General features: G+C 49.1%; 3 protein-coding genes across 3 annotated transcripts; all 3 read right to left on the minus strand.

The window, feature by feature from the left end:
* Positions 1-1,359: 1,359 nt before the first annotated feature.
* Positions 1,360-2,479, minus strand: MIND_00294300 (uncharacterized protein; the record flags this gene model as incomplete). Its single annotated transcript, XM_037359805.1, has 3 exons — positions 1,360-2,192; positions 2,244-2,426; positions 2,476-2,479. 3 exons carry the CDS (start codon positions 2,477-2,479, stop codon positions 1,360-1,362), a joined length of 1,020 nt encoding a protein of 339 aa, XP_037222690.1.
* Positions 2,480-15,822: 13,343 nt separating this feature from the next.
* Positions 15,823-16,658, minus strand: MIND_00294400 (uncharacterized protein; the record flags this gene model as incomplete). Its single annotated transcript, XM_037359806.1, has 2 exons — positions 15,823-16,330; positions 16,399-16,658. The coding sequence occupies 2 exons, from the start codon at positions 16,656-16,658 to the stop codon at positions 15,823-15,825; spliced, it is 768 nt and encodes a 255-aa protein (XP_037222691.1).
* Positions 16,659-17,157: 499 nt separating this feature from the next.
* MIND_00294500 (Alcohol dehydrogenase superfamily protein) lies at positions 17,158-18,615 on the minus strand (the record flags this gene model as incomplete). Its single annotated transcript, XM_037359807.1, has 8 exons — positions 17,158-17,308; positions 17,372-17,466; positions 17,518-17,788; positions 17,848-17,999; positions 18,056-18,269; positions 18,321-18,361; positions 18,406-18,488; positions 18,549-18,615. 8 exons carry the CDS (start codon positions 18,613-18,615, stop codon positions 17,158-17,160), a joined length of 1,074 nt encoding a protein of 357 aa, XP_037222692.1.
* Positions 18,616-20,850: the final 2,235 nt, after the last annotated feature.

Raw genomic sequence — 20,850 nt, forward strand, 5'->3', positions numbered from 1 at the left:
TGTTCTGCTGGAACTTAAGTTCTGACATATCTGTAGTGTGCATTGGCACTGCTGGCATAAAGAAGCCCATCCACTTAAGTCTCTAGTTCTTAGAACTCAAGTCCCATTAGTACTTAAGTTTTCTGTTGCCCTCTTATTACTATAATATATACATATATATTAATGTATTTAATATATGTAAAAAACTTTTTAAGAGGTACAAAAACTTAAGTTTTATTATATGGTATCATATCACTAATAGTGATACAACATAAATAATATGTCTAAAGACTTAAGTCCCTTCGCTACTTAAGCTCTGGTTTGTTCATATCACTTGAAACTTAAGAGAAGCTAAGAAATTATTTGATATCGTCCAAAATACGGATATGATATGCATAATTGATGTCCGTATCGTATCATATCGTTTTGATGGGGTAAAAAGGGTGGCTTTTTGGGGTTTTATTGCATATTCTGGGTTCCAATTGGCCACCTAAGTGAGTTTTAATTCAGTCTGCTTACGAAGGACCGAAGGTTTTCGCGTTCTGTAGCATCTCTCTCTCTCCCCTTGCGCTTTTCGCTGACGGCCGTTTACAGACTCTTGTGGCGTCAAGTATGTCCCGCTTGGTGTTGTGCCAGACAGCATTACTAGTACTGTTAGTGTGGATTTAAGGTTACGCGCTCATCGTTGCCCTCCAAAGGTGTGTGCTCTTCTTTTCCCATATTTCTTGCTCTAAGCCATTGTCGTTAGCGGCTGGAGTCGCTCGCAGAAGCGCAGAGCTGCCATGTTCATCTGCGTTGTGCACGTCCTCGCTGACCGCCGTTTACACCTAGAGCCTAGAGGCGCGTTTTGCCAGCTTTTTCCTTTGTCATTACTCAAGACGAGTGCCCAGTGGTGTTCATTTGAAAGGCGGGAAAGTACTGCCAGAAAGGTTGTTAGCGCTCCGCAAGAATTTGAGGGCGCGAGGGGCTTGTTTGCGAGACGGCATGCTGAGAGTGGAGTTTTCGGCCGGCGGATACGCTGCCGCGGCCTGTCTTGCTTGCGGTGGGGACACGCGGGAGAAGGGGCGGGGGAGGACAGCAGGCGTTAAGCGCAGCACGTGCCACTCCTAGTCGACGCGCGCGGCAGGGGAGGAAGAAAAGAAGCGGAACCACGTGTCCCGGCGCCAACGACGCCGGTGGCTGTCGCACGTTTTTCACTTGTTGCCCACTCGTTGCTCGCTGTATTCACAGAAGTTGTTGACCATGAATACACATAACTCGCCGTCCTCCCACTGGGAAGCACGCACGGGCGTCGCACACTTGAAACGAACGTCTAGAGATTCAGCGATGCGGCATATATTACAAGTTCAATCTAAAGTAAGAAAGGAAAAGTCCGGCTGGCTAAACGGCGACCGTGACATCGATGCTGCTGCGTGCGACGCTGGTGCGGGTCTCATCCGAGTTCTTGGCCTTCTCATGACCGTCCTTCTCGTTGTCAGAGGCCGTCGCGGCAGGCGCGGGGAGGAACCAGCCGGGGTGGACGAAGTTCCAGGTGAAGATGGCAAGGACGATCATGGCACCGTCGAGCGCATTGAAGTAGACTTCGGTGCGGATGATGCGCCCGCCCCAGCCCTCCGCGAGCTCGACGACCCGGTAGACGGACCGGACGATGAACACGAGCGTGCTGAATGCGAGGCCGTAGAGCATTACTTTCGTGCGTGTGGGAATAAGTGTTGGGGCTGGGGTAGCGTCGGCGGCAGCGGGGCGCCATGGCCGGGAGATTTGTCGCCGGATGAGGAAGTCGGCGACAAGGAGGGTGAAGAGGATGACAACGGCGAACTGGAAGCCGATACCGCCGAGCATGATGTCCGAGCCTTTATTCGCCTCGTCGAGCGTGACAGCGGCAGACGCGAGTCCGCCGCCAACGCCCTGGACAACGAGCGCGACGAGGTCACACGACACGAACACCCACGCGTACCACCGGGCAGGGAGCAGTGAGTACTCCGGCCCGAGCTGCCGGACGATGCGCGAGAATATAATGAAGCTCGCGGCCAGCAGCGGCGTGGGCGCGATGATGGTCGTCGAAATTTGCATCTTGAACGGCGTGTCTGCGTATGGTTCTGAAGAGCTCCACACCCGCGCAACCCACCCGATTAGCTCCCCCGCGCCGCAGAGTACAGCGGTCGGCAGCAGGAACCACGTGCGGAAGTAGAGCGCTTGGCCAAAGTGTAGCACTTGGAAAAAAAAACATCAGAAAATAGACAGAGCAAAAGGAGGGCACACACCAGTGCTGACGCCGAAGAGCGCGATGAACATGATCCCGAGTGCCTCATTCGGTATGTACCCGTAAGGCAGCTCCGGTTGCATCGGGGGCATTCCCATCGTCTCGTTCATGCCGAGCCCGCCCGCCTCGCTCGGTTCTTCAAGTTCCTCCAGCTGGCGCGCCATCAGGGCAAATACAAGTGACGCTGCCATGCGATGAGTCAGCCTCGCCCAAGCGGTGGAAACACAACGCACCCATACTATCGATCGCGGATGTAATTTAGTTGGACGAAGGAAGGGGAGGGAGGGTGTGAATTTCGGACAGCCGCGCCGCTTCCTCCCTTTTTATCAACCCATGTCAGGCTTGCGGATGACTAAGGTCAAGCCCACTGGCAGGCCTAGGAAGCCCTCCTATTGAATACGCAGCAGCGACGCGCGACGGGAGCAGCACATCATGCCCTCAATTGCATGGCAAATTGCGCACTTCTCGCCCTGCCGTTGCGCACTTCTTGCCCCATGCGCAGTCCGCAGCGCCACCGAGAATCAGGGCCATGGCCCATGATTTCCGCTCGGGCTCCACGGCGCGCAGCGTCCCTCAGGCCTCAGGCTTGGCGTGGCTTCACAATGACAGTGGCCCGCCGGGCCAACGTGTCGTTGTTGACAGGTGGCGCTGACGAAGGATGATGCTGTGACTATTCGTCACGTGCTGTAACCCATCACTCCGGAAATATGTATGTACTATATATTTTTTCCAAAGTGCAAAGTTTGGATGTTTTGTTCTGTATTGTCCTTGAAAGAGACATTTGACATTATAATTATGCTGAAGTAGGATTAATTTATGATAAATAGTGGACAAAAAATATATATTTTCACAACTTGGAACAATAATAAATAAAACTCTAGGAAAATATACTTGATTTGTAAAGAATTTGGGCATGTATTAAGTCATCAGATTGGACTGAACTCAGAGCCAATATCAGCTGACAATTTTATGGCAATAATATGCAATAAATAAATGCACCAAATATGTTACAAGATATAAGACCAGGAATATCAAAAAGCTGGGCCAGCACCAAACTGTACCTAATATATCAGAAATAAGTGACAAATTGCCATTATATATGACAAATCACCCTTATATATGACAAATTGGGGTAATAATAATGTGACACTATTTGTAAGGGCAACCCTGGAGACTCCGACGAAAGCCTAGCAGGGGAGGATCCAGAGCGTGAATAAAAGCTACGGAAATACACGGAGGGACCGACCTAGCAGGGGAGGATCCAAAGAGAAGAAACTCTAAGGGTCCGCCTGCTAGGGCGCCAACTATATACTGGTCGTCCATAACTGCCGACGTAGAGCGCAGAAGGCCTGAGCGGCGTCGCAGGCTCTGTCCCAAGGTGATCGTTGGGAGGGTCTTGACAGATCGGTGATTGTGCGGGCGAAGGAGGCCGTGGACGATGGTCGGGGTGGGTCGGAGCGTCCGAGGGGGCGCCGGTCGGATGTGCCTTGGATGCGCTTGGACGGTCCGAAGGAGGCCAAAGCAGGGGTTCCCCTGACACTATTTCTTGACAAATATTTGGGCTTGAATAATATACACTTATTGTTTAAAAAAACATGGTCCAGAATGGGGTAGTCATTATGTATGTGATATTTGATACCATGATATAGAACTTGATTTCTTGTAAATCAGATGTAATTTTTGCAGCTTTCATTGCATAACAATCAAAGTAGCACAAAAGGCCATTGTTTTGGACCATTATTTCTTATATATATATATCCTGCTTACATGACCATTTTTTGGCTGAAACCCTGGTGTATATGATGCCAGTCACAAAATCTTATACTGACCTTGCACAATAACACAAGAAATGACTTAGAAGTTAGAGCCTGGGGTCTCAGAGATATTGCCATTTTATAGCCCCCTTTGTCAAACCCTGGGTTCAAAAACCCTTTTTCTTCGCCTTTTAAACCTTTTATTTTGGCCCTGGTTGATAAGATAAGACAAGGAGGAGATAAGATGGACGATAAGATGGTGATTGGATCATCAGATGTCGATGCTGATGTTGATTGACAGCGTGGAGTTGAACATGAGGCAAACAGCACGTAAAGGCATGGCTAAAGTATGACGTCATTGCCTCTCGTATTAGGCATGGTAAACACATGGTAGTAGTGTATATAAGTAGAGTAGATTTCGTCTTGTGCCCCAGTCTTCGAATTGCATCATCTTTACGATATCTTTTCACGGTGCTTCTTGCTTGCCTTCACTGGCCAACTGGCATCCTCTGAATTGGTGTTGTTTGTGACATAATTCGAAGACTACCCTCCTACCCTCGTACCTTCCTACCTCCTACCACCTACCCAAACCCCTCCCCTACCCCGTTACTATCGCCAAATTTCCCACACCTTTTTCCCACGCCCTCTCCCCTTCTGCTCTAGGTCGTTACTCTAGGTCTTTTGCTCTAGGTTTTTCTTCTTGGCTAGGTACACTCGGAGACGACAATCCAAGGGACCCACTCGAGAGGACACGCGCTTCGTACTTGCAAGAGAGACGTCTGGCCCAACCCAGGTGCTTTCGTAGAGTCATAGCTGCTACAAGGAGTGCAGGGGCAATCTTCGGAGAACCCTAGTTCGTCCAGCGCAGGGTGTGTCGTAGAAGGCCCCGGTGGATTCCTCTCACGCAACAGGTCTCTTGGACCCCCGACAACGGACTCTCCGGTCCATCCTCTGTGGCGCTCTCCGCGCTTTGATCCCTGACCTCTGGTCAGGGGCTCCTTCTGAGGAGTCTTCAAGAAATTCTACACCCCCTCTCTCTCCCCTATCCCCTCTCCATTCAACCACTTTTACCTCGACTCTCTTCCTCCTTCTCCAATCTCCGCCCTAGCTACTCTTGCCATTGCTCCTACCTCCATAACCATACCACAACCCACACCCACATCTGCACCCCAACCACCAACCAATATGTCTCTCGCGTCATACTTGCGAACCCCCCTCCTCTCTTCTCTGGCGAGAAATCGCTTTTGGGAAAATTTCTACGACTCTGTCACAACCTATATTGCGGCATACTCTGATGCGCTCGACACAGATCACAAACGAATTTGGTTTTTGGTCTCATACCTTCGATCCGCAGATGCCTCTGCATGTACGGCAGCTGACTGGGTGCGCAACTGGAAAAAGCGAACCCTTAAGAGTGGTGTGCTTGCGGCCACCTATACATTTGATGATCTCATCATGGAGCTGGAACTCTCGTTCAAGGACACGAACATCGCACAGGCGGCGCATCTGAAGTTGACGACTACTCGTCAAAATAAGATGTCGCTGACCGATTTCTTCCAGTCATTCGAACTGCTGGCAGAACAGGCAGGCTATAGTCCCAATGCCAAGCCTTGTGCATATGACGCGTTCCTGATCCAGCTTCTTGAGGAGTTAGTCAATACGGAGATTACTGGTCCTATCTATGTGGGAGGCACTGCCCTGCCCAAGACCTATCTGGAATGGAAAGAGCGTCTGATGCAGATCGACGCGAACTTGTCTCAGAACAGGCTGCGTTTGGGCCGCCGTGGACAGACATTTGGATTCATTCCCCAGTTCCAACGTACTCCGCCCGCCGCCCCACGTGCCCCAGTACCACAAGCTGCTGCGCCTGCCAAAGACCCCGATGCCATGGACGTCGACCGCGCTCGACAGAAGTGGAAACCTCTGCGCTGCTTTAACTGTGGCAAAATTGGCCACATTAGTCGCAACTGCCCGGACCCCCCTCAGAAGAAACTCAGCGTCAGGGCCTTGATGGCTCAGGTTGATGAGGGTGACAAGTTCGACGGCACGTTGGCGCAGTTGATCCAGAAGTTGCGCGAGGCGGGTTTTTAAAGCGCTCCTCTCCCCTGGCCAAGGAGACGGAGCGATCTGAAATTGTTGATTCGAAATATGGACGTTATTCTCCTCTCAGTAAATTAAATGCGACTTCCAATATGCCTGCTACGGACTCTTTTTATTGTACCGACTCGGACTCGTTACGAAAGGACATACATGAATTCCTTTACAACTCTCGTCGTATCCATGTTTTGCAAAATCAGAATCGTCTTCATAACTTAAAGGAACAAAAGCGTGCTGAGAAAGATGAGTGGTGGACTGAGTTCCAAAAGGCCTGCGGAGAAAAAAACCGCATCAACAAAGACTGAGAGAGGAAGTGAGGAGGCGGAAGCTGATGTGACTGTACCTCCAGTCCCAGCGCACACTAGGGTTCGAGACTCTATCCGGATGCAAGAGGCTGCTGCGCGACAAGCTAGAGCCAAGCCAGATCGTCTTAGTCAGGAACTGAAAGACTTTCAACGGGAACGTAAACGCTATGAGATGTTGGTCCCAATAACTCTCATGGTTCCCGAGACTGGCAAGGTTCGCGCAATAAAGGCTTTGCTTGATAATGGTTGTACAACGACCTGCATTGACCGAGCATATGCCCAAGCAGAAGGATTTGAGTTGAAAGAGCTGGACTCTCATATTATTGCCCGCAATGCAGACGGCACCGAGAATACTCATGGCAAAATAACACACTATGTCGAACTATGCATGGGTGTTGGCGATCATTGGGAAATGCAATGCTTCCTTGTCACTGGACTGGGTAAAGCCCGTGTCTTCATTGGATATGACTGGCTTCTTAAACATAACCCGGAAATTGACTGGCGTTCCCAAAAGATCAAGTTTTCTCGCTGCCCTGTTGAATGCAATGCTCATGATGAAGAGTTCCAAGCTGACCCTGATCTGGAAGAAGGAGAGTCGATCTTGCTCGTGGACTTTGGTCCAGCAGTTGATCTCCGACTGAAGGAGACCCAAGCACAGCGAATGGCAGAAGAAGCTGGTCGAAACAAAGAACGAATGACCGAGGAGAAGATTCCCAATCAGTATCGAGAGTTTGTCAAAGTGTTCGCTAAAGAATCATTTGACTCTCTACCTGAACGTCGTCCGTGGGATCATGCAATCGAACTTAAGCCAGACTCTAAGGCTGTAGATTGCAAAATCTATCCTCTGTCTCGTGATGAACAAAGAGAGCTCGACAATTTCCTGGAAGAAAATCTAAAGAGCGGACGCATCCAACCATCAAAGTCACCGATGGCGTCCGCCTTCTTCTTTGTCAAGAAAAAAGACGGCTCTCTTCGACCTGTGCAAGATTATCGGAAGTTAAACGAGATGACGATTAAAAACCGTTATCCTCTGCCCTTGATCTCTGAGCTTGTCAATAAGCTCCAAGGTGCCCGATACTTCACAAAGCTTGACATTTGCTGGGGTTATAATAATGTGTGCATCAAGGAGGGAGACGAGTGGAAGGCAGCTTTCCGAACCAACCGAGGACTGTTCGAACCCTTAGTCATGTTCTTTGGGCTTACCAATTCGCCGGCAACATTCCAAACAATGATGAATGACATCTTACGTGATCTGATCAATGAAGGACATGTTGTCGTCTATCTTGACGATATTCTTATCTTTACGGATTCACTGGAGGAACATCGGAAGATTGTTCGCCAGGTGCTTGAGGTTCTCCAGAAGCACAAACTCTATCTCAAACCCGAAAAGTGTGAATTTGAACGCACTGAGATTGAGTATCTGGGAGTGATTATCTCGCACAACTCAATGAAAATGGATCCCGTGAAGATCAAAGGTGTCATGGAATGGCCGCAGCCCAGAACAGTAAAACATGTGCAAGCTTTCTTAGGGTTCACCAACTTCTACCGCAGATTTATTCGAGGCTATAGCGAAGTGGCTCGACCTTTGACCAAGCTCACTGGCAAAGGCGGTTGGACTTGGGGACCAGAACAGCAACAAGCCTTCGATGGACTGAAGTCGCGAATAGCTGAGGATGCAGTACTGGCGCTGCCAACGGACGATGGAAAATTCCGTCTTGAGGCTGATGCTTCTGAAGGTGCAATTGGAGCCATTCTTAGTCAAGAACAGAATGGTGTATGGCGTCCCGTTGGGTTTTTGTCACATAGCCTGACGGAGACAGAGTGAAATTACGAAATCTATGACAAAGAAATGCTCGCCATCATGTTTGCGCTGGAAGAATATTGTGCCATCCTCATGGGTGCTAAGGAGATGTTCGAGATCTTCACTGATCATCAAAACCTCGAATATTTCAAGAAGCCCCAGAAGCTGAATCGCCGACAAGCCCGATGGGTCACCGAGTTGTCACAATATGACTTCACACTGCACCATCGGCCCGGAGCGCTTAATCGGAAGGCTGACCTGCTATCTCGACGGGCTGATCATGATCAAGGAAAGGACGATAACAAGGACGTCATTCTCCTAAAGCCAGAATTATTCAGGGCGACTCAAGTACACTTCGAGGGACCAGAAGATGATCTTCTTAGTCAGATCAAAATGACTAGAAGATTAGATACCAGCGTCAAATTGGCCCTTGAAAAGTCGCTGCCTGATTGGCGAAAAGATGGCGACCTGATCCTTTACCGAGATAAGATCTATGTGCCTCGAGATGATACTCTTCGTGAACAGATCATTCGTTTGCATCACGATACCCTGCTTGTTGGACATCCAGGAGAATATCGGACCCAGGAACTCATTGAACGTAAATATTGGTGGCCCAGAATGGGTAACCAAATCAAAGAGTATATCCGAACCTGTGATGCATGTCAACGGACTCGATGGAGACAACGAACTCATGGCACCACCAATCAGACTGGTCGGAATGGTTACCGTTGGCCGAGTTCGCCTACAACGACAAAGCTCATGCTTCGACCAAGGTCTCGCCATTCTTCCTAGATCATGGGTACCATCCCTGGAAAGGCGTCGAAGGACCATATGACTCTAAGGTCGAGGCAGCAGAAGAATTCGCAAAAAAGATGCAGCGCGTGCGTAAGGATGCAACGGTGGCAATTAAGAAGGCCCAAGAGCGGATGAAGAAGTACTATGACCAGAAACGTGTACCAGCACCTGAGTTCAAAGTCAGAGACAAGGTGTACGTTGAAGGGTCAAAAGTGCAACAGAATCGACCATCTGAGAAGCTCAATGATCGACGTGTGAGACCATTCAAAGTGGAGGCAAAGGTTGGACCTTCAGCATACGAACTCAAGATGCCAGGTTCTAGTCAGGCTCATCCAGTCTACAATGAGACAGAGCTGACACCCTACCACGAGCCACCACCCCACCGGCGAGAAGAAAGGCCGCCACCGGACATTGTGGATGATCACGAGGAGTGGGAGGTTGAGGAGATTATGAAGAAGCGGAAGCGTGGTCGTGGTTGGCAGTATGCGGGTATCCCTTATCTGGTGAAGTGGAAGGGATACCCGCATAGCGAGGATACATGGGAGACGGCGCAAAGGCTTGAGAACTCTCAAGAATTGTTAGACGAGTTCAACCAGAAGAACCCAGTGGTCAAGACCCGTAGTGTGCCTGTCCTTGCCCAGGGTCATTGGGATTACCTGGTCAAACGTTATAAGCCGACGCAAGAGAAGCTCCCATATCCGTCCCGGAAACTCTTTAATTATCAGACTGGCCATTTTGTGGAGGCTGAAGGGGGGGTGGATGATGAACGTGCTTTAATGCCCTCTGTCGACGAGGACATCGACCTTGAAGGGGGGGTAATGTCAAACCCTGGGTTCAAAAACCCTTTTTCTTCGCCTTTTAAACCTTTTATTTTGGCCCTGGTTGATAAGATAAGACAAGGAGGAGATAAGATGGACGATAAGATGGTGATTGGATCATCAGATGTCGATGCTGATGTTGATTGACAGCGTGGAGTTGAACATGAGGCAAACAGCACGTAAAGGCATGGCTAAAGTATGACGTCATTGCCTCTCGTATTAGGCATGGTAAACACATGGTAGTAGTGTATATAAGTAGAGTAGATTTCGTCTTGTGCCCCAGTCTTCGAATTGCATCATCTTTACGATATCTTTTCACGGTGCTTCTTGCTTGCCTTCACTGGCCAACTGGCATCCTCTGAATTGGTGTTGTTTGTGACACCCTTTATCACAGTATAGAGCCTTTTATATCATCTCTTATAATTTTTTATTTTTATTTTTATGTTTTATTTTTATTTTTTTCTTTTGGCAGTACATAAGAGGCAAGTACAATAATACATGGGTGGTCCATTCTCACCTGTAGCTGATTAGAAGAAACAATTGAGATGTGATTCTGACTCCGACTCCGGTTCCGGGTGCCTCTGACACCCGCTTTGGTGATATCAACCTGACAACCTCCCCTCAAGATTAGTCACCGTCTTACAACCAAACCCTCTGTTTGCCTTCAACAGTGACTGGAAGCATGGCTACGCATTCCTCTACACAGTTAAAACCTATGCTTGCCTTGCACCTAAGGCCTTTGTAGTCAACAGAGAGGCGAGCAAGCAAAAGGTGAAGAGTGGGCGACGTGCTATGTGGGTGAAACAGATAGTAAAATGTGCACAGCGTGGTCGCGAGGGGTGTTGCGTGCTGACCAAGGTGCTTGGTCATCCGCTATGGGAATGATAAGGCAGTGAGCGGCTGTGGTGGAGATGGTGGCGGCTGTGGTCACAACGGATGGGGCAGTGGTGGCAACAAGTGGGGCAATGTGGGAGACGGAGGCTATGGAAGTGCCACAGTCGCACGGGCTGAGACGGTTGTGAGGAGGCCAAAAACCTATATAATTAGCTCGGATGTACTAGTTAGCCAGTGAACTCCCCTCCGGGTTTCCTCACCTCTTTGTGCTGCTTTTGATCTGACTCAGCGAGATTACAAATCATGATCGCGGCTGCGGGGTATTCTATTAAGGAACATCTGTCAATGTCAACGTCAGCTGTCAACGTCAATGCTGTTGGTCCAAGACAACCTATGATATAGGAGTTGGCTGAGCCCCGGAAGACTGTGACTATGCTCGGATGTGTCTTGCCTAATATGGAATGTCGCCCTCTTATAATGGAGTGACCCATATCTGGAACATTGTTGCCATATATGGCATATTGTTTGATGCTTTTGATACTGGCTTCAGTGCTATCCAACACAATAACAAAAACAACAAATAATATATCAACAACAACAACAAATATATTCAATGTCACTGTGATTGTGACTGTTACCATATTAGGAGGAGGTTGCATTGGTTTTGGGTTTAGTTGCATATTGGGTTGGTGGTTAGAGAGAGCTGGTCATTCCTCTTATGATATGGTGAGTAGGTCTCACCTGTTCATACCTACACCCACACCTACACCTTCATCCACACCTACCTCACCTACATCCACATCACCCGCATCACCACTATCATCATTGATATCATCACCACCTTTCAACTATCTATGGTTCCCACTCAGCTTTGTCATTACCTCTTCTTCTTATAAGATGCAGCATGCATATACTTTGCATGGAGCCCCGATCTCACTGGTTTTGATCTAGTTGTGTTGGGTGTTAGTTGGGTTTCCACTTTCACTAGTGCTTCTATTTCATATATTTCAAAGGCCATCCAGTACACTATGTTGTTCATGGCGCAAGGATCCGCACAGTAATGGACAGAGCGGAGTGCCACAAAAGCAAAGCCCTGTTTCTGTTTCTGTCCTGGGGATTGTTCATGTTTTGACTCTGGTTCATCAAGGAGAACCAGCTGCAGAGCAGGACCATGCCCTGTCTAAACTAGAGACTTCTGCCTATCACATGGGTTTGCCAGATGTCTACCAGTACACTGATGACTTCAAGGACCTGATGGACCTTGCCGAATTTAAAGATGTGCTGGTCAAGGTGACCAAGTTCTGCCATGGACTTGATCCATTGATCAACAATGACATCATATTGTTGAATGACCCCCTGGACCTCCAGGATTACCTTAGCTGGCATACCCAGGCCTTCTGTCAATATAATAAACCCCCTCCAGACCTCAAGGACAGAGTCCTGGAATAGGAAGTAGAGGAAATTTTGGATGCTAGGGTGAGATATAAACGGCTGAATTACTTTGTCAGGTGGAAAGGCTACAATGTGTTGAACGACTAGTGGGTCCGCTTTGACCGTGTCTTTGCCCCAGAGAAAGTTGCAGAGTCCTACTGTAAGTACCCTGGCAAACCACGGCACATTGCCTCTGCAACCTTCGACATGATCCCTTTCCGGTCTATGCATTGAGACACCATATTCAAAGGGGGGGTGATATCAGGGGAACCTTCCCTGCTTAAGTCTGTGCCATCATGGATCTGTCAATGTCCTCCCAACAGTCACCGTGAGACCTGGCCTGCAACACCACCCAAGCCTTCTGTGCCTGCCAGCGGCAGCTACGGACAAGCAGTATATAGTCAGCTACCTAGCAGGTAGACCCTTAGAGTTTCTTCTCTTTGGATCCTCCCCTGCTAGAACCTTGATCTCAGGCCTCCAGATTGCCCTTACACTAGCTCAGGTTGCTGAACAAGGTTGATGAAGGTGAACTAGAGGATGAGGTGCTGTTAGATTAGAAAGAGCATTGGGAGCATCAAGGCTAGTACTATGGTAAATGGCTGAGTTGAGATAAGCAAGATTTGCAACCTTCTGGGAGTGATTAGTAACACCAGCACTCCAATGAGCAGCCCGAGACACATTACAGAGTAGTTGACAGCTGAAAATGGGGGAGACAATATAGTAGCCTAAAATTCTCTCAGAGGCAGATAATCCCAAATTTTTACAGTAGCAGCATGACATTCAAAGCTAGGCTTTGGATGTGAAGATGGTTGCAAATGCCAAGGATAGTGATACTAGTACCAAGCCCATAGAACACAAGTTTATATCTGGCTCATCAAGCAAGCATATTGGCAAACATAGGTATGGGAATAGTGCATTTGTATAAAATAATACTGATCATATACTATATTGTAGCAGTTGAGACAGAAATATTTTGAGCATTTTATATGCAGCCCTTAGACCAGCAAAAGGGCTTCCTAAAGATTATGTAACTAATGTAAAAGATCTAAGTAAGTCAAAATTTAGCAAATGGGCAGTGATTATAAACTCCTTTCATTCTATTTTCATATAATATCAGCCTTATTCAACTATGAATACAGTGTATCTCAATCAAGACTTTATGTAAGGTCCATCAAGGTACACGTAAGGCAACCTCTGCAAGGCTCAACATCAGAGTCCTAAGCAGAGGGGGAATCTAAACTCTACTAGAAACATTTCTCAAGTCAAAAGAATGTAATAGCTGGTCTCAACAGCACTCTAGCAACCACACTGATGAGTTGACTTAAGGGGTATCATTATTCAAAAAACAGATATACTATTGGAAAAAAATTTAAAGGCCTTGTAGGACCCTTCTCCCTTACTTCATTAAGTAATATGTTCCCACAATTAAATAAGATAAGACATTATATGACCTGATGATGTAATCAAAGTGGCGATAAACTTATATTTATGGTCATATCTATTAGAATCCTTATATTTTCAAGGAACATGTAGCATTTAAACCCTTTTAGAGTCTATCTATAACTATATGCCATAATGAAGGATCAGATACTAAGATTGTGACACTACAGCCAAACTAAGTAGCTGAAACATGCCCACAAGCAAGCAGTGTATCAGCATCGGGCTTGGGCAGTCTTGAACCATCAGGTGTCCAGCTGCAGAGGGTCTGAGGTACAGACTGTAGATACAGCTTTTATACAGATGAGTATTGGGGATAAGATCAGATGGGCACTAGGCCCCAGGGCAGATTGGATGGGCACTGTGTAGGGACCCGTAGGGGGTGAAGGGAAGGGGTTGAAAGAATGGGGAGTTGGGCATCGGGTGGTCGGGCCCAAACAGTCCTGGGGGTAGGTGGCCCGTCAGCCTGACCTGAACCGTAACACAGTGTGCATTATGTGTATATACCTATACCCACCTTCTGTTACTATATTTGAATGCTATTTCTGCTATGACATCTGATACAAAATTTTGAATCCGAATTATTTCCTAATTAGGCAACTCTTAGTGGTGGAGGCACCCGAAAACGTCATAAATTACCATATTAGGCCATGATTTCCTCTAGATCTGTGTGACATGTGAAAAAATTGTATAATAATAGCAGTGTGACATGTGGTATGTGAATTGACTAAAACACTACAGCATGGTAAAATATTACAAATATAACCTAAACATATGCTCAGACCCACCAGAACCCCCCAAAAGCATAGCCCCAAAACTTTTGCTATGCAAAACTGTTTTTCACCGCCCTTATGGACCCCCTAACCCATATCCGAGTCTATGATATGACACCCACTTGGGTTGAGCATAATTGAATATATTTCTGAATATAATTGAATATATATTCAAGATTATGAATACAATTACATTACACCCACTGACACTACTTAATATGAATATATTAAGAATATGCCAAACATGTCTTCATAATCATACTGACCCATTTCCTTCAATTAGGCCGGTCACGGTCACATCTGATTTTTTGGCCGAAATATTTCGGCCGGTCACGGGTCACAGCCCATTCTTTTGGTCCCAAAGCGTCCTAATTTGGAAGGATTTCAAAAATTTCGCGCCTTCGGTGCGCTGAATTTCCTATTTAGGTAAGAGGTCACACAAAGTTTGGCCTCCGGCCGAATTGGACATTTCGGCCAAACGGTCACGGGTCACAGGCCCGCTGAATTGAACGAAATGGGTCAGTAATTGGACAGCACTAAACCCATTTGTACCCGTCGGGTTATACATGTTCAAAAGCTTGAACTTCTCAAAGCACATATTTTTTGTTTTTGAAAGCCTATGGTTATCTTAACTTTCAGTCACTCTAGGATTGCCGCACTAGTTCTGGCATGTGAATTCCCCAATGCAAAGCACTCAGCAGCCTTCAAGACTTCGAATCAACAGTCCTCGAAATTCACAGTGTGCCATCTTTCTCAGGTTATGCTGCGCTTCTCGCCGGCGCAGAAGCTGTCGCCTTGAGAGCCACGAGTGAAATAACTTAGACTCTCGGCTGGTGTACATACGAACTCGAGTATCGCGTCGGCCGACTCGAGGCATCACATCGACATCGCACCGAAGAAGTGCTCGCTCAAAAGCGACAGAACTTTCCACGAACCTGTGCTGTGCAGGGGACTCATGTAACACAGCCCAAGTAGTCAACTGTAGGCTCACAACAGAACAAACAAACCCAGAGTGGTGACTCATTGTACTATGCGCGCAGCAGTCACGGTACAGGTGGAAAGACGTCTATGAGACTGATTGCAGTGTCGAGACTCGAATGATTGCGATGCACGTTCAGGTCCTTTAAGTTGCATGTGTAGACCCCCCCAAATGTAGATACGATCATGTCTCTACGCCGCATCCCACCAAGTCCGTCGACGTCGGCCAGCGAATGGCGGCCGGATTCGTCCTTCACATGAATCTGGAAGTATTTCCTTCCATAGGATCTCCTTGGCGGCGCCTTTATTATGGCTTTCATTCGGGATTCGGGAAGAAGGAATGGCTCCAGAAAGGAAGCTTTCGAAGCAGACGCGCCACATATCCGTGCGCGAACTCTTAATACCCAGTTTGGCAGAGAAGTATCGGGGAAGCACAGTCGTCTGTTGGATTTGGAGTATTAACACGATATCGGAATGCATCCGGAATGTAAGGGACGAAATCACGCCGGAGGCCCGGACCCTCTCGGGCGCCTGTTGCTCCTTCTCCTGGACCAGCCTCAGGCTTTCGATAGCACAGCGAGCAACAGCAGCCAGTCGCCAGGATCCGGTCTGCGGCGATGCCTGCCCGCCCTCATTATCATCCTCTTCAGCCGCTTCACAAGTATCCTGCTTATCTGCTCATCTTCAGCGTATTGCCGACTCCTCGCGATCGCCCGCCTAGCTAACTGTCGTTGGGTTTGACGAGCCAATTGCATCGACTGTGTTAGATATGCTGCCGGATATTCGCACTCCCCGCGGAGCCAGGCGAGCACCCCGCGCGGGTCATTCCGCGGCGGAGGAATCTCGACGAGAACCGGTGTGCATGCAAGCTGTGAAGTTTGGCGCTGGATCGGGGAAACCACGCTCGGCTCAAGTACACGAGCACGGAAAGCACCTTGGTTATCGTACATGTTGCCGTCGGCGGTCGGGTTGGACTTCGCGTTGTGGGCGTCTGACAGTGACAGCGCGAAGGGCGGGACCGTGTGCTCATATTCCCCAGATATGATGGCTTCTGCCGTTTGAGTCCTGCCCAACAGTTATCAATGAAAAGGTCGGCTTGGGGAATTGCGCCATAGCCAGGAGAGATGGCGCACCTTGGCCACACGGGCGGCGGGAAGTGCGTACTGATAGAGGGCACACTCATCGGCAGCGTCGATGTCTCAGAGCTGAGATGGCCTAGAAGTGTTTGCGTTTCGGGAAAGACGACCATGGTTACTGGTGTTCTATGTAGGTTTCGTTCGATGGCTTGCAACGCAGGAGGACTTTTGTACCACTCACCAGACAATGATGCATGGTCATTGGGTTCATCCAATTGTCCTTGCTCGCTCTTGACAAAACGGGCGCTATGGCGCATGGTGGCGGGTTGGCCTCGCTGGCTGCTGGCATCGATCGACACCGAGCCGACACCGAACCAACCCCGAGCCACGCCAAAACTTCGAGTTGAATCAATCCAGCGAGAAGCAAGCACAACGAAACGCACACGCACCCACGCACAACCTGCCACAAATGGTAATACGCCCGCCAACAGCCCACCTGGGTTCCGCTGAGATCTATCCGCATCGACAACCGGAATGCGTCACTACCAGTGTAGCCCAGACCATGTCATCGCTCTTTTGTTCGTCTTCGGTCCTCGTGCGAGGCTTCACAGGAGAACAAACGCATTGACCAGAACTTGAAGAAGGAAGAACGGAAGGTCAGTAAGCATGTCCCACGTCACCCGCCACGATCACATGATTGCATAAGGGGCGTGTTTTCCATTGTTTTTCCTCCTCTTGCTTCCTCAGTATATAGTTGCGGTAGGCTGACCAAGGGTGAAGTGGAGCCACAGCATAATCATTGATCAGTCTAGTCGCTCAGGCTACACGAATGACCACCTTCCCAACATGCTTCTGACTTTGCAGATACGCAAACCCCTCGCGCGCCTCCTCGAATGAGAATACCTTGTCAATAACCGGTCTTGTCACGTCTGGGTTCGCTGCAAGGAGGCGGTTCATGTCCTCAAACCTACAAAAAAGTGTCCACAACTTAGTAACGGGTCGACTCGGAGCACGAGGACGAAAGACTCACTGCGCGACGCTGCCTACATACACCCCACGGATCTTGATAGAGTTCCATACTGTTGTTCCGATTATATGAGGAGGAGGAGCGTCGCCTTGCACGCCCTGTCACTTTCGGTCAGCACTTGAGCATGGTTAAGCCGAATGGACGCCGACCTTGCCTCCCAACATTCCGATGATATTGACACTTCCACCGATACGCACTGCCTTCAAGCTCCGTTCGAGTGTCGCGTTCCCCACTACCTCCAATACGTGGTCTACACCGCGCCCGCCCGTCAGAGCGCGCACGGCCTCATCCCAAGCAGGTGTCGTCAAGTAGTTGATCCCATGTTTTGCGCCGAGGTTTGTAGCGGTGCGCAGTTTCTCGTCGGAAGCAGACAGCACAATGGGCAGCGCACCAGAGGCGAGGGAAAACTGCAAGGCAAAACTGAAGAAATTATTATTGGGGGGTTTTCAAGTTAGTATAGTATAAACCGGGAAGCGTACATCGAAACCCCCCCCGTTCCTTGGATGAGCACCGTGTCTCCCGCCTTGACTCGTTGGAAGCCGTAGACCAGCGCATTATAAGCCGTTAGCGCAGCGCAAGGCAGCGTCGATGCCTCTTCATAATTCAGGTGGCTGGGAATCGCCACCAAGGACTAGACATTTCGATTGACCGCCGATAAGTTGAAGACAGGCAGAATATGATACTTACATGTTCTGGGAACGCTCGATACTCTGTTAACACGCCATGTACCGCACCACCCAGGGCACTCGTCTTGATCTCTGTAGTCATGCTGTCCTCGAAAAGTAGTTCGAGAAAGAAATTCGCCATTACGCGGTCGCCGGGCGTCCATCTCGCCACATCCGCGCCAACGGCAACGACCTCGCCAGCCATGTCGGAGCAGGGGACAACGTCGGCTGCGATGCTACAAATGGTCAGAATAATAGGCCGTTGGAAATGACATGGCACAACGAACGGTGGTGGATATTCGTTGTTGAGAACCATCAGGTCGCGAGACTGAGAGGGGTTTGACTTTGAAAGAGGCGAGGACCAGCACCGACCTGGAGGGATACGGCTTTGATTTTAACCAGAACCTCGTTTGCTTTGGGCGTCGGCACCGGCGCATCCTCAAGCCTCAGTCTGTCTAGTCCCGCAGCGGAATCCTAGGAAGTTTCATCAGCTACAGGGCCCCAGGGCAGCGCACAATGTCGATAACTCGCAGTGGGGACGGTGTATTGACGAGCAATGATAGGAATGTCGATAGCCATCATGAAATTCAAGTTGGTACCGTGGCACTTGTCTTTCTTTGCCCGTGAGGTGCCCCAGGTCTTTTATAGGTCGGTAGAGTCCGCTCCAAAGAATATGTCAGCATAATAGCAGCCTGGGTGGACGACTACAGTACTTACTGGTCCAGAGGTTCCACAGCGATCCTGAAGTACGGGACTCTGCGGTCTCCCGAACTTCCGTCGAGGAACTTGAACACCGGGGAGGTGAAGGGACCCAATCTTAGTCATGAACTGACCATTCTCGAAGCTTGTGTCGTGTAGCAAACTCCCGTGCGCACCGAACAACACCGTTTGTATTGCCGGCGTCAGTGATTGGCAGGAGGCGGAGGGCCGACATGAGCCACTCGCAGGCCACCTCAAGAAACCCGCACACTCCAAAAGCAGCACTCTCAAGAGGTAGTAACGGCAATGACAGCGGAAGGCAAGCGGAGACTTGCACGTGCTGTGTGACAACCGGTCACGGTGACGCTCGTCCTCAGCCTCACCGACCTTGCTAAGCAAGCATATGGCGGCAGGCAGTTACTAGCTCACCTTGCATGTTTCGGCTCTAGGTGCTCAATGATCTTTGACCGCTGCAAGTACTTACTTTTGCTCTCAGCCTCGGACAAAACAGCCTGCCAGTGAGTCACGTTATGTCACGTCGTCCATCTCCCTCTCTTTATCACCGTGACTATGGCAACCACCAAAAAACCACTCTCAGTGAATAGAGTACGAGTTGGGGCAGCGTCAACGCCAATCTCCCCACATAGGCCGCGGCCGAGAGGCACACTAGACACTGGCGGCCAAAGTTGATTGATATTCTCATGAACGTGGAGCCTCAAAGCGCTGGCCAAGAACAGGTTTAGGTTATGCTGTCGGAATCAGTCCGCGGCCTACTAAGACTGTAGCTCCAGCACTTGCCAGGAATCGTGACTTCCTTGAAAGTTGGAACGGCGGTATCTTCAAGTTGGCCGCGCGCTGCACTTATCGCCATGGCCCATGCGTATCACTGACTCGCTGGCAGTTTTCTTCAGAACCTTCAATTACATTCCAGAGCTTCAAGTTTCGGCACTTAAAGTACCCTCCCGCCTCGCAACGCCCTCAGCGCTGGCATCATATATATCAACTTGAAGCCTCATCGCGCACGGTAGTTGGCTGACGACACCCGTCCTGGCGAGTCTCAGTGACTGGGACTCGACACTCAGGCTGTCCTCCGTTCCGGGCGGCGCGGATCTCTTTTGCTGGTGTCTTTACTGTACTATTTCAATCAATTAGTCCTGTCACAGTCACATTGACTTTTTTGGCCGAAAATTTTCTGCCTGTCACAGGTCACAGTGAGTTTCTTTGGCCCTAAACCATCCAAAATGGTAATTTTTAAAAATTTCCGCGCCTGCGGCGCGCAGAACTTCCATATAAGGCAGGAGGTCACACCAAATTCACCCCTTGGCTGAATTGCACATTTCTGCCACATGTGTCACAGGTCACAGGTCACAGGCCCGCAGAATTGAATGAAATAGTACAGTATACTGGGGATATTGTCCTATAACGATGCGCTGGACAGAAGTCACGGAACTACTCCCCGCACTATCGTAATTGTCTGCTTTGCTCTGATGCGAAGCAGCCCGGATAATACGCTCAAAGCTCGAATGGCATTAATGATGGCCGGGGCCATTCCGAAGGTGGTAAATCCTTCGGGGTTGCTTATTACAGCTACTCAATCTTCTTCAAGTTGAAACGAATTTTCTTCTGAGACCCCAGTAGGATATCAACTTGCGGCGCCGGCATCCTTGCCATGACACTGGCAAACCTTCCCCATATGTGTTGGCTAGTCCAAATCACCATCGAGTTGCTGCATTCTTCGCTAGAGGTGCTCTCCGCCTGTCACGCACGCAGCTTGGCACTGGCAGCACTGGCAGCACTGGCAGCAGCCAGCTGCGAGCGCTGATCAGGCCATTTACTATCAAATCTTCACCAACATCCGCTGTTGACGCATCGGTGCCCCAGCTCTGCAGTATGCGCACAATTCCGAGTCGCCCGGACGATCAACGATCTCAAACTTGACTCGACTTGAAAGGGACAAAAAATAAAATAAAAGCATACTGTAAGATTTTATTCAATTCGTATGTCACATGTCACACGACCGATTTTATACGAAATTTTTTCGTATGTCACAGCAAAAAGTGGATTTTGGCATCCCAAAATGGTAATTTTTCACAATTCCGGCGCCTTCGGCGTGCCAAA

Source organism: Mycena indigotica (genome assembly GCF_014461135.1).
Source record: "Mycena indigotica strain 171206Taipei chromosome Unknown Mind.scaff0003, whole genome shotgun sequence".
NCBI lineage: Eukaryota > Fungi > Basidiomycota > Agaricomycetes > Agaricales > Mycenaceae > Mycena > Mycena indigotica.